Source organism: Pempheris klunzingeri, chromosome 12 (assembly GCF_042242105.1).
Source record: "Pempheris klunzingeri isolate RE-2024b chromosome 12, fPemKlu1.hap1, whole genome shotgun sequence".
Lineage (NCBI taxonomy): Eukaryota > Metazoa > Chordata > Actinopteri > Acropomatiformes > Pempheridae > Pempheris > Pempheris klunzingeri.
Genome location: NC_092023.1, coordinates 11,090,596 through 11,103,067, shown reverse-complemented (window position 1 = coordinate 11,103,067; position 12,472 = coordinate 11,090,596). Strand labels below are relative to the sequence as shown.

The window sequence follows — 12,472 nt, the reverse complement described above, 5'->3', positions numbered from 1 at the left end:
TGTAATTTTATTAGATCATTAAGCTCACACAGTTTGATGTGCGAACAGCTACGCTGTTTCATCAAAATCCTCTTCATTAACGCATTGGTAAAAGATGATGGTGTCTATGGAGATACAATACATTTCAAAAAAGAAGAAAGATGATAAAACGCTATGGGTGCTTGGATCAATTTAATGTACATTCTCTAATCTGCCCCTCTGGAATGTTTCAGTTGTAAAAAAGTACAGGAGGAAGTATTGAGCATTGTCCTGCAGTCATTGTCCTTTTTGTTCAGTCGTTAACACCATCATGTAAATTGATTAACAGTATAATAATAAGATAAGAAATGTTATATGCTTTGTGTTTTGCAAACAAAGTACAGTGAAATCAAACATGCAAGATAATTTGTAGAAAAGTCAATGAGACACATTTGATTAATCAACACTGCAAGAAAAATGCAGATGTCGATGGAGAGTATGAGAGTTGAAGTACAGATTTAAATGTCATCCTGTCAGCAGCTGCCACACATTAAAGCAACAGCGACAAAGTAGAGTTGTAAGAGTTTGATAGCAATTCAGAAGCAAGGTGTTCCCTCTTGGACTACTGTTGTCTGGGAACAAACTTGAGTTTTATTGGATTTATCGGCTGTACTTTCCAGTCAAACTCCAGCGGAATCTGAAGGAAGAAATTAATGTGGGATCAGAGACACGACAGCAGAGTAGTCTGAATACACATACATACGTGTGTGTGTGTGTGTGTGTGTTGCTGTGCGTGGAGTGTTACTCTTACAATGGTGTCTTTGCAGGTTTTTGCAGTGTATTTCTGCAGGAGACTGATAAGAACCATCTTCATGACGAGGACAGCGTAGCGCATCCCAACGCAGTTACGAGGACCAAGCCCAAACGGCATGTACGCATATGGGTGCACCTCTTCCCCATTGTCTTTACTGAACCTGCACGTAGAGACAGACAGACAGACAGATGAAGCCAGCACTGAGAGCTGATAGCAGAGCTATGCATGTCTGAACAACTTTGTGTCAGTAAAAGCCATCATAATCCTACACAGAATTATTTAATGTAGTATTATAAGTCAGGCATAAAAGAACTGCACTATACTATAATTTATTATATAAAAATATATATATATTAAATATAAATATAAAAATATCTACAGTCCCTGACAAAAGTCTTGTCGCTTACAGAAGTTGTTGGAACAACAAATAATAATTTGACTTGTAGTTTATCAATTGGAATCTGAAATGGCTTATATGAAAGGCAAAGGCCTCTGGATTATGTGTATTGTATCAAAATAAGGTTTTGTATCATTCATTGAGTTTTATCATTTAATTAGAACAGAAAGGTCAGATTTGGCTTGGTCAAAAGTCTTGTCGTGCCTTTAAATGATTCAACCAATCACAGATTAGAGCTTCACCTGTGACAAATACTGTCATTAACACATTCCCAGGTGTGTAGAAAAAGAACCCCAGCACACCAGACCTTCATCTGAAGTGCAACCTGACTTCTCACAACATGCCAAAGATTCAACCACAGATCAAAGTGCTGATCATCAAGAACCTGAAGACCAAGTCTGCTGCTGAGGTGGCAGACATCTTCAGTGTATCCAAACATCAAGTGGAGAGGATAAGAAAACAATCTGAAGAAACTGCTGAAGTTCATGACAAGCCCTGGTCAGGCAGACCCTGTAAGACAACTGTTCGAGAGGACCGTTTGTTGCTTTGACAGTCCAGGGCCAGCCCTTTTTCAACTGCAGTAGAGCTGCATGAGAAGTGGTCACCAGAAACCCCTGTATCTAGAAGAACAGTTTGTCGAATTCTCTCACGCAGTGGTCTCCATGGCCAAATTAGTGCTCAGAAGCCAGCATTAAACAGAAGGCAACTAAAAAAATCATGTTGCATTTGCAAAGGCCCACAGCTTGGTGAAAGGATGGACAGAGGAAAAGTGGCAGAACTGCATCCCAAACGCTGTGCCAGTTTAAGCATAATTTTGTTCTGTGATGTCAGGCTAAACTAAGCTGGCTTCACGTTACCGTACTTTGGAGGTCAGATGGTTGTTGTGGAAGTATATAGTTTTCTAATAACCTGGGTGAAGAAATAGTGCGTGTTTTGCACAATATTAATGTTTAAACACTTTTAAAGGCTGCTATTGATGAGGTGCTGCAGCTTCAGGACTGATATTGTGGCTCACTAACATGACTGAGCCATCGTTATTGTTGTCATCTACACCGGTGCCTCTCCTGTTACAGCATGTCAAAATGTCACGTTGTGTGAAATCATTTACTTTATTATAACCGTGGGAGAAACGATTGTAGTATCTACAAGAGTCCCCCCACCCCATGATATAGCAGTTGAATTTACAACTATTTAAAAAGTATTTTATTAAACATACAATAACTGGTTATACCAGGAGGCTACAGAAAAACAGCTGTGAGCACACGATCACCCCACTAAAGTTAGTTTCAAACTTGTTTGCTCATAGCTGCTGTTTTTTACTCATCTCGTGGACAACATTATCATGTAGGTCCAGTTCTCACTCCCATGTAAGCTCTGTTTGGGTCTCCACCAAGTCTTGAGGGAAATATCTTCTTTTTTTTTTAGCTGCTAAATGCCCCACTATGTTCACAAACGTTGTCTTTTTTGCCTTTTGGTGCCAAGCAGGACACTGTACAGGTCTTTTTTTTTTCAGTTTATTTGCTTAAAACAGTTGACTGCTGTGACTGAAAATAACACTGACCCAAACTGCAAAGCTGCAGACCATAAAAGAAACAATGAGCAGTGAGTCCCTTTACACACCTGTAATGTTAATAAGAAAACTTGATTATAGCTACTTTGAACAGCTTTAACTGTTACACTTTTGACACTTCACATAATAACCTTCCAAACCCTTGGGAAGATAAAGTTGTTAATGTGATGTCATTGTCACGCACTGCCGTAAAACTTTCACAATTTATGATCAGTGTGACTAAGGTCAACAATTAGTTACCTAATCAGTGTTGGAAATTCAGTTTACAACCTGAAGATCCCCACACAGGTGTTTTCTTTTGCGTTGACTCATAAGATCTCTCCAAGGTGTACACTCACTGCACTTGATCAACATCTCCGCTATTCTCCAGCTATCGCACATAACTTACACCTTTTTTTAATCTAAAGGTGCAGACCAAAAGCCACTCTTCCTTCTTTCTCAGGGAGGAGGGCGAGACGTATTTGCTTGCAAATGTCGCTTGTTGTTCCAAATCTGTCTAGGCTTGATTTCTTTGCACAGTTCAATCTGAATCTCCAAGGGCCTCAGAGGCGAAGAGGCTGACCATGAATCACAATGTCCACCAATTAAAATCCAGCCACTGATCTTTTGTTGTTTCACTCTTTCTCCCTCATGTCAGATGAAACGCAATACGGTGAAACATCTGGAGCGAGAGGCTGAGAACGAATACTGGATCAGCCGGCCGTACATGACTCCGGAGCAGGAGTACTGCCACGCCGCGGAGCGCAGAGCCCAAAACTGGCTCAACATCAAGGAAGCAAAATTCAGAAGCTTCCCTGAACACAAGCACATGACAGACCACCTGAGTCATCTCAAAATCACCAAGACATGGTCAAGTTAATGTGAGCTGAGAAAGGACATGCAAAGACTGTCTTTATGATGTAACAAATATAACATGTTTATGTGTGCAAGAAAGTTCTGTGTCTTTGTGTGTGTGTGAATGTGAAGCTGGACTTTGTATGTCAGCCGAAAAGCTACTATGAAAAGCTGTCAGACGAGTCCACAATAGACCGTTTTAACTTCATCTGCATCCATAGAACAAATCTGTAAACTGTTTGTGGTTCAGACTGAATCCACACTCAGTGCAGCTCCTTCGGATAAAAGCTGCTTAACATTCAACATTCAATCTGTGGGCCCTTATTTTAGCGCTCATTAACAAAATACATTTTCAAGTTGAGAAAGCCAGACTTCCCATGAGCCTGGAGTGAAATCCACGAGGAAAATGTTACATAAACTGTGTGGGGATGTTGGGGCAAAATGATGTAGCTTTACAAGGGGTTCATTTCACTGTTATATAGCTGAAGGCATTTCACTGTTTCATGTATTAAAGGGCAGTAAACCCAACTGCAGCTGAAATTAAGTTAAAAAAAACAGAAACTAATACATTTTTGAGGTTTATGGAAAATATCTCACATCATTAATAGGTTCTCATTGACTGTAACCTTTTGTGAGGTCATGTGACCATGACCAATTTGACCCTCGCAGACGTGTGCTGCTCTTTGTTTTCCTGTGTGTGTGTGCGCACCCTTAATAAACCGTATCAAAAAGCTGCCAACTGCCAAATTTCAGACGTACTCTGTTAAAGAGATGCATCTTAACAAATGTAGCAGTATTTCCAAGGTTGTTTGTAGTTTTTTTCTTTTTCTTTTACAAAATATTGCTTCTTCAAGAAATTGGATTTCTTTAACCAGGTTTTGTCCTTGAGCTCAATTTAAGATATTTTCTGTAACTTTATTCTGGTGCAGTGGCAGATCATTTTTGCAGATTACTTTTTTTACAACAAGGTTTTTGTTTTCTAACTAACAATCAAAACAGAAGCAGTGTTGAAGCAAGACACACAACAGTGACATTTCTCATGAGACCAGCATATTTATGTGATTTGGAGTGAAAGGTTTCAGCTCAGTGTGAACAAGAGAAAATCATCTTTGTTTTCAGTGCACAGACACAGACTAATGCACACTCGTACCCACCAATCACGACGGACATCAGTGAAGTCTGTTACTGTCATTGACCTGCAGCTTCTTGTCTGGTTGTAATTTTATTAGATCATTAAGCTCACACAGTTTGATGTGCGAACAGCTACACTGTTTCATCAAAATCCTCTTCATTAACGCATTGGTAAAAGATGATGGTGTCTATGGAGATACAATACATTTCAAAAAAGAAGAAAGATGATAAAACGCTATGGGTGCTTGGATCAATTTAATGTACATTCTCTAATCTGCCCCTCTGGAATGTTTCAGTTGTAAAAAAGTACAGGAGGAAGTATTGTGCATTGTCCTGCAGTCATTGTCCTTTTTGTTCAGTCGTTAACACCATCATGTAAATTGATTAACAGTATAATAATAAGATAAGAAATATTATATGCTTTGTGTTTTGCAAACAAAGTACAGTGAAATCAAACATGCAAGATAATTTGTAGAAAAGCCAATGAGACACATTTGATTAATCAACACTGCAAGAAAAATACAGATGTTGATGGTGCATTGACTTAACTGAGTATGAGAGTTGAAGTACAGACTTTAAATGTCATCCTGTCAGCAGCTGCCACACATTAAAGCAACAGCGACAAAGTAGAGTTGTAAGAGTTTGATAGCAATTCAGAAGCAAGGTGTTCCCTCTTTGACTACTGTTGTCTGGGAACAAACTTGAGTTTTATTGGATTTATCGGCTGTACTTTCCAGTCAAACTCCAGCGGAATCTAAAGGAAGAAATTAATGTGGGATCAGAGACACGACAGCAGAGTAGTCTGAATACACATACATACGTGTGTGTGTGTGTGTTGCTGTGCGTGGAGTGTTACTCTTACAATGGTGTCTTTGCAGGTTTCCAAAGTGTATTTCTGCAGGAGACTGATAAGAACCATCTTCATGACGAGGACAGCGTAGCGCATCCCAACGCAGTTACGAGGACCAAGCCCAAACGGCATGTACGCGTATGGGTGCACCTCTTCCCCATTGTCTTTACTGAACCTGCACGTAGAGACAGACAGACAGACAGATGAAGCCAGCACTGAGAGCTGATAGCAGAGCTATGCATGTCTGAACAACTTTGTGTCAGTAAAAGCCATCATAATCCTACACAGAATTATTTAATGTAGTCAGGCTTTTGTCAGGGACTGTATTAATATTTTTCATGCAATTGCAATAACCATCTAGTCCCACGGTTTCCCATTATACATTAATTAAAGGAATAGTTCACATAATTTTAAGAAAGGATGTATGAGGTACTTATCCTAGTTTGTATATTACTCACAGTAGATAGTGGTAACTGTATCTCTGTAACACCTTAGTTACCAAATTAAAACATCAAAGTCATACAGTAACACAGGCAAAAATAACTGATGGAGGCAGCAGTAAACAAGCAACTTGGGTGTTCTGTGAGGTGAAACTGTCATTTTTGTCAATGGAGTGTGGTGGCTCTTGTTAGTGAGGAGAAAAAGTGAATTACTTCAGTTCCATCAGAAAAGACTGTCTGATGTCAATGTAAAGCAAATATTCCAAACATAGTGGACAGTTAAACGGATATTGATGTTTTTTAGGCGGACCTTTTTCTAGATGGCTAAAATATATTTATCTGCTGACCCCATCCACAGGTGTACATAGCTTAGCATCTGTGTTGGGCTGCTGCCTGCTCCTCCAAATTTGGGCTGTGCTGATCACTATCTAGTGTAAGTAATACTCTGACTATAGATAAGTGCCTCACTAAGAGTGAAGCCTTAGTGCAGTGCACATTTACCTCTCTGGTCTGAAAAGTTCAGGTGAGCTCCAAAAGCGCGGGTCCTTCTGTAACAGATGCACAGGAATCCCAACAATAGTTCCTTCAGGGATGGTGATACCATGGATCTGGACAGTTTTTTTGCACATCCTCTCAAGCCGAGGCGCAGTGGGAAGCAAACGCATTGACTCACAAATAACCTGGTCCAGGTACTGTAGACCGACCACATCCTCGTATGAAATGGGAGCCTAGAGGCAAAAGGAAAGGACGCGTCAAGCACAAGAATAACCAGATATTGCTAAGAACAATGTATGATGTTAACTGTTGAAATATTAGAAACGTCAAAGAATCACGCGCAGAATCACTGTACATCTCTCGGAAGGCTGGCATCGATTTCTTCCTGCAAGGTCTGCATGGCATCAGGGTTAGTGGCCAGGTTGTAGAACATGAAAGAGAGAGTGACACTTGTGGTCTCATAGCCACCAAAGATGAAAATGAAAGCCTGGGAAAGAATCTCATGTTCAGTCAAACCTGCAGGAAAATAAAGCGAAAGTTTTACAAACATATCAACAGCTAGAAAACCACTTTCCATGCCGAGACATTTTCACATTTATCTACACACCACAACACATGCAGATTAATTTCGCTTAAGCTACAGGATATGAAGGACAGCCGTATATCAGACTGTGGCTGCAAGTTACTAGACATGAGGATATGGACCATGCACCTAAACTGTTTTTTCATTTTTTTTAAATCTTATCTTATTCATTTTTACCTTTACCAGGTATTACTAGTGTGATGCAAACATACCTTTACTTGGCTGATCGTGTTCATTCTTGATATTTGATTCTGGTATTTCATTCTGTATCATCACCTGCAGGAAGTCTGGTCGAGTCTAGATCAGCACAGAAATCATTCAACATCAACACAAAATTACTATGAAACATTGACTTAAAATGTGACAGTTAATATTAATTTGAATGAGGCAGAACAACAGAAAAAATTATTAGTTGGTACATTTGTAAGATGCACCATTTCTACTTTGAGTTTAGGATAATAGTGGAGGTGAAATAGCTAGTCAGGCTCTCTCTAACAGTGAAAATAAATCCACCTACCAGTACCACTACAGCTATTTAACACACTGTCACTGTGCCTGTAACACCCTGTAAAACCACAACTTATCGTTTTTACACTTTTGTGTACGAATCAAACACATTAGATGGAACATGTTAACTAGCAAGCTGCAGAGGTGTTTTGTTAACTTTTGGACAGAGCTATGCTAGCTGTTTCCCCTTGTTTCCAGTTATTTTGCTAAGCTAAGCTAGCAGACAACTGGCCCTAGATTCATATTTAGTGTACACACACGAGAGTGATACTGATCTTCTCATCTAATTCTTGGGAAGAAAGCAGATTTCCCAAAAAGACGAGCTACTCCTTTAATCCTTGGCAACTTTTTCACTTGGTACAGAATAAATGCTTACAGATTCATCTGCACCGTGCTGGTCTTTAAATTTCTTGATGATGTTGTAGAAATAATCCACACTTTTCCTGGGCATCAGGTCAATATGCAGGAACTCCAACAGCCGGCTAGCAGAAGGAAATATGGCTGAAAGGAAACCAAAGGGTTGTTATGTGCATATTAATGATACTAAGATGCTCATATGATCAAATGATCTACAACAGAGGTGAAAAGAGTGCGTACTCAGAAAAATTATAGGCCAAAACTTGAAGTTAAGAATGTTCTTGATATGAACATTTATTGGGTCATCTGGATTGTTTATGGAATTTGCCTCAACACTGAAAGACGCACTGGTCACAGCATCCAAACTGTAAGGTGCCACGAATCTATGGAAGAAAAAAGAAAGAAGTGGTTTTCTTTTAGGAACTAACATGGATTAAGTGCTTCCACTTTCATTTACTTCATGACAAACAATGTAGTGACACACTGCCATGTAACAGATTAAAAACGTACTGTTTGACATCAACAGGTTCATCCAAATTTGATTGTCCAAGTTTTTCAACGACTCGTTCTGCATAGCGAGCAACAATGGGAAAAACCTTCAAAGAAGAAGAGTAGAGTAACGCTGATGATGTACTGTGTGTATTTACGTCTATCACTGATACAGAATACATGCAGACACACTGAAAACATACGCTGCAGATGCTGATAAATGCATTTGTATTGCTGCATTAGGTCATAAGATGCAGACTGCAGGAGTGGTTAGTGAGCTCAGATATGATACCAACCTGTTTCAGTCTCCCGCTGGTGAAGCATGGTGATATAGTGCTCCGCATTCTTCTCCACGTGTCGTCTTTAGAAGAAACAACTGAATCAGTAAATGGTCCTGCCATTATCGCATCCTGCAAACATGAGTGCAGTTAAGAGCACAGAGCAGTTATACAGTTTGCCTCCTCCAGCTTTTCTTCTTCTCAGATCATACAACTGATTTTGTTTGCTCCAATAATGGAACATATTATAACACCATGTCTGTTTCTATCTTAACCACATCATTTATTTATGGATCTATAAAACACACCAATTCAAGGGATCACATGTTCAAGTGAGGACACAGATTTCCAACATGGTGGTATGGTATTTTTAAAGAAAAGGATGATCGTAAAGTTTTGTATAGTCCAAATTAAGGCAAGATAGGCAAAAAGTGGATTTTGTTACCCAGGCTAGATGTTTCCCCGTTTCCAGTCTTTGTGCTAAGCTAAGCTAACAAGCTGCTGGTGGTTCAGTAGCTTCATAACTACTGTACGGACAAGAGGGTGCTGTTAATCTGTTCTTATCTAACTCTTCACCAAGAAGCCAAATATAACTATAACAACTATTCCTTTAACTCTCAGCCGCTCCCGTGGAGCTGCTCAGTGGCCGGCACATCACATTGTGGTTGTACTGGGCATCTTCCTGGTGTGAACTGTGAACTGCAAAAGAGAGCTTGGCTCTCAGTGAAAAAATAAAGCATAAATAAGCCATAAAAAGCACATCTTGGTTTTGTCAACTTGATGGGAGGCTGTTCCACTACGGCAACAGTTTAAAAAAAAGAGAGCTTCTGGCTACTACTACTTTAAAGCACTATGAACACACAGTTGTGCTAGTGTTATCACCATGTTGAGTCTGAATCATAGTTATCTACAATGTTCAGGAGCCCTTTTATGACGGCCTCTGTTGTTGACCTTGAGCTGTACAGGCAGCACTCCCATAACACCAGTCCAGGAAATGCATTTAATAAATACCAAATAATGTTTTTGTTTGCATAACCGGCAATATGTTCCTATGTTTAGCCATCAATCCACTATACAGAGCCAAACAGGCCCAGTCAAATCCACACTGTATCAATCCTGACATAACAGGTTTCCTAACAGCAATGTCAAAATGCCTTGCTTTGACGTCAACACTGAAGAGGGTTTCTTTGTCTTTTTTCTTGTTGCCTCAGTGGATGTGTCATCCTCAGCGTCAACGGTTGAGGATGGCGTCATCTCCAACCGTAAATCTCTGACTCTATGTGTGAACTACAGGATGTTGCTGCAAATCTTAACTTTCTGACTTGAAAGAGGCACGCTTTGCTGACTTTTCTTCTCTTGTGGTTCATAGATTCACTTCAAACTGATGCAGTACTCCTCAGCCTGATCGGCTGGGCATGATATGGTTTTCCTATTATCCTGAGAACAAACAGTCATTTGCAGCAAATTTCTAAACATAACAAAGTATTTTGCTGTTATTCTTAAATCGTTGAGGAAAACAGCTCCTGTGTTTTTTTTAACATGCCCCACCCTCCTCGCACAGAGCTGCATAAGACTTCCCAGAGTTTAATTCGATAAATACCAAACAGAACCACATCATCTCACAGAGTTCAACATGATAAGCTGCATTTTCATAGGATAACATGCAACAAGACGAGTCTCTTACCCTGCGGTTGGTAAACACGGAGTAGCACTCCTTCACCAACACAGTTTTAATTATTTCAGGGTCTGCCACCATTATAACAGGTAATCGGGCATCAAACAGGCTGCACAAATACACAACAACATCAGGACAAAGTATGAGTCATTGATTTAAGTGAAAGTGACACAAACCAAATGGTGTATCAATATATACATTCAGTAAATTCACATAGTCATGATTTCAAAAGGTCATTTGTTAATATCTTATTTTTCAATATAATAAGAATGTATTAAATGAGGCCCCAAAATGACCATTTAGTGAAAATATGGAAAAATGGAAAGTAATTAAGCGCATTTACTCAAGAACTGCACTTAAGAACTTTGAAGTACTTGCTGTTTTAGTATTTCCATTTTCTGCAGCTTCGGCTACTCCATCACATTTTAGAGGATAATAATCTAGTATTACTCTACCACATTTTGTACTTCTGGGCCGAATTGGCTCCCCCCTCTAAATCTCTCATGTTTTTATTAAAATAACCGCTTAAAACCTAAAGAGATGATCCAATATTTCATTAAAAAAGTAGAGAAAATTTGTGGAAATTTGCGTCTGCAGAACTTTGTCTTTCTTCTGTCCTGTCCCATTATCTTACTTTATCTTACAGCCCATTTTATGGGACTTCTGATTTATCTTGTGACCATTAGAAAGGCCCGGTTCCTTCTTTTTAGGGCTGTCACTTTTTGTTCATACTTCCGTCAGTCGTTCAAACGTAGTACGAAGAGTTCACATTTGAGCTGTAATAACATGTTTTACTTTAAAATGTACAATCTATAACTGCAGCAGGCCTTCTGAAGTAGTTTGCCTTGTGATCCAGCTCGTGTGACTTAGCTGGTAATGTTGGCCCAGTCCTGAACTCCTGAAAAGTGTGAGAGGCTGCAAGGGCTGGAAATTGCATAAACAGGAGAGGGACAGCTCTTCACAACATATTATGTTTTTTTAACTAAACTACTTTACAACAAGTTTAGAACACCTTGTGTATGCACTTTGAATCTGTGATTACAAATCGGCTAGAGGGACTAGGTTGGAATAAAAAAGATTCTAAAAAATATATCTCAATAAATATCTTGTAAAGCTTACAGTGGTTGTGATTTAACAGCTCTGAGTTTGTAAGTTTAGATACAGAAGAAATACTGCTTGATGTGAACAGTCTATCTATCTATTTCTTCCACCACTGTTTCCACCAGCTGGGGGTTCGCTTTGAAAGATGAAGCAACAACTCACCTCCAGATATCTCCATACTTTGCATGGCACTCACGGTCAAAAGAAATAATTCCCTACATGGAAATGAATTAAAAAAAACGTGTTGAAAGGTTAAACCACCAAAGAGCTTCCAACAGGAACAATCATGAGCAGTGAGTTACTGAAACTGATTTATTATGCTGTAACAAATATAGACATTATGAACTTATTCTATAAATCATCATCTTATATATCAGACTTTATGATTTGGGTTTGCTCATGTGTGTATCTTACCTTTCTCAAGTGTAGCAATGTTCCAAGAAACGGCACAGGCCTTGGTCCGGGTACTGCCAGCTTGTTGAAAACATATGGCCAGGAGCCATACCTATTTTATATATGTCCATATAAAAAAAGACACTTGTTACAGGAGCAGCCAACAATATGACAACAGAGTCACAAATCGCAAAACTGGCAACCAGGAGGACAACCTCTATGACAGTTACAGAAACTACTCACAGTAACAACAGGGCGGCAAAGAGAGCCAGTAAAGTCCAGGTGGTTGCTGAAAACAATATAAAGTCAAACATTTTGAGTTTGTGCCGAGACAGAGCTGGACACACACAAGGCTGTACTGAAAATACGGAAATGCGCTGTTAAACAAGTGATCCGCACAGTGGGAGGAGCACAGAGACTGGAGCTTTATGGGGAAATAAATAGTGATTATGTAACTCATTAAGGTCACTAGAGGCGGCAGGTTATTATCGACCGGACTGTTAAAATTTCTCAACAATCGGCGCTTGCTCACCAAGCAGAAGTATCCTCTAGAAAACAAAACAAACATTGAACTTGGTGAAAAAAGTTCATCAGAAGTTA

General features: G+C 39.4%; 1 protein-coding gene across 1 annotated transcript; it reads right to left on the bottom strand.

The window, feature by feature from the left end:
• Window positions 1-4,944: 4,944 nt before the first annotated feature.
• LOC139210702 (cytochrome P450 3A30-like) lies at window positions 4,945-12,232 on the bottom strand. Its single transcript, XM_070840828.1, has 13 exons — window positions 12,116-12,232; window positions 11,894-11,984; window positions 11,642-11,694; window positions 10,388-10,487; window positions 8,722-8,835; window positions 8,447-8,532; window positions 8,177-8,319; window positions 7,956-8,080; window positions 7,285-7,369; window positions 6,845-7,005; window positions 6,496-6,722; window positions 5,567-5,729; window positions 4,945-5,458 (listed from the first exon to the last, which is right to left on the bottom strand). Exons 1-13 carry the CDS (start codon window positions 12,184-12,186, stop codon window positions 5,384-5,386), a joined length of 1,494 nt encoding a protein of 497 aa, XP_070696929.1. The 5' UTR covers window positions 12,187-12,232; the 3' UTR covers window positions 4,945-5,383.
• Between the last annotated feature and the right edge of the window lie 240 nt (window positions 12,233-12,472).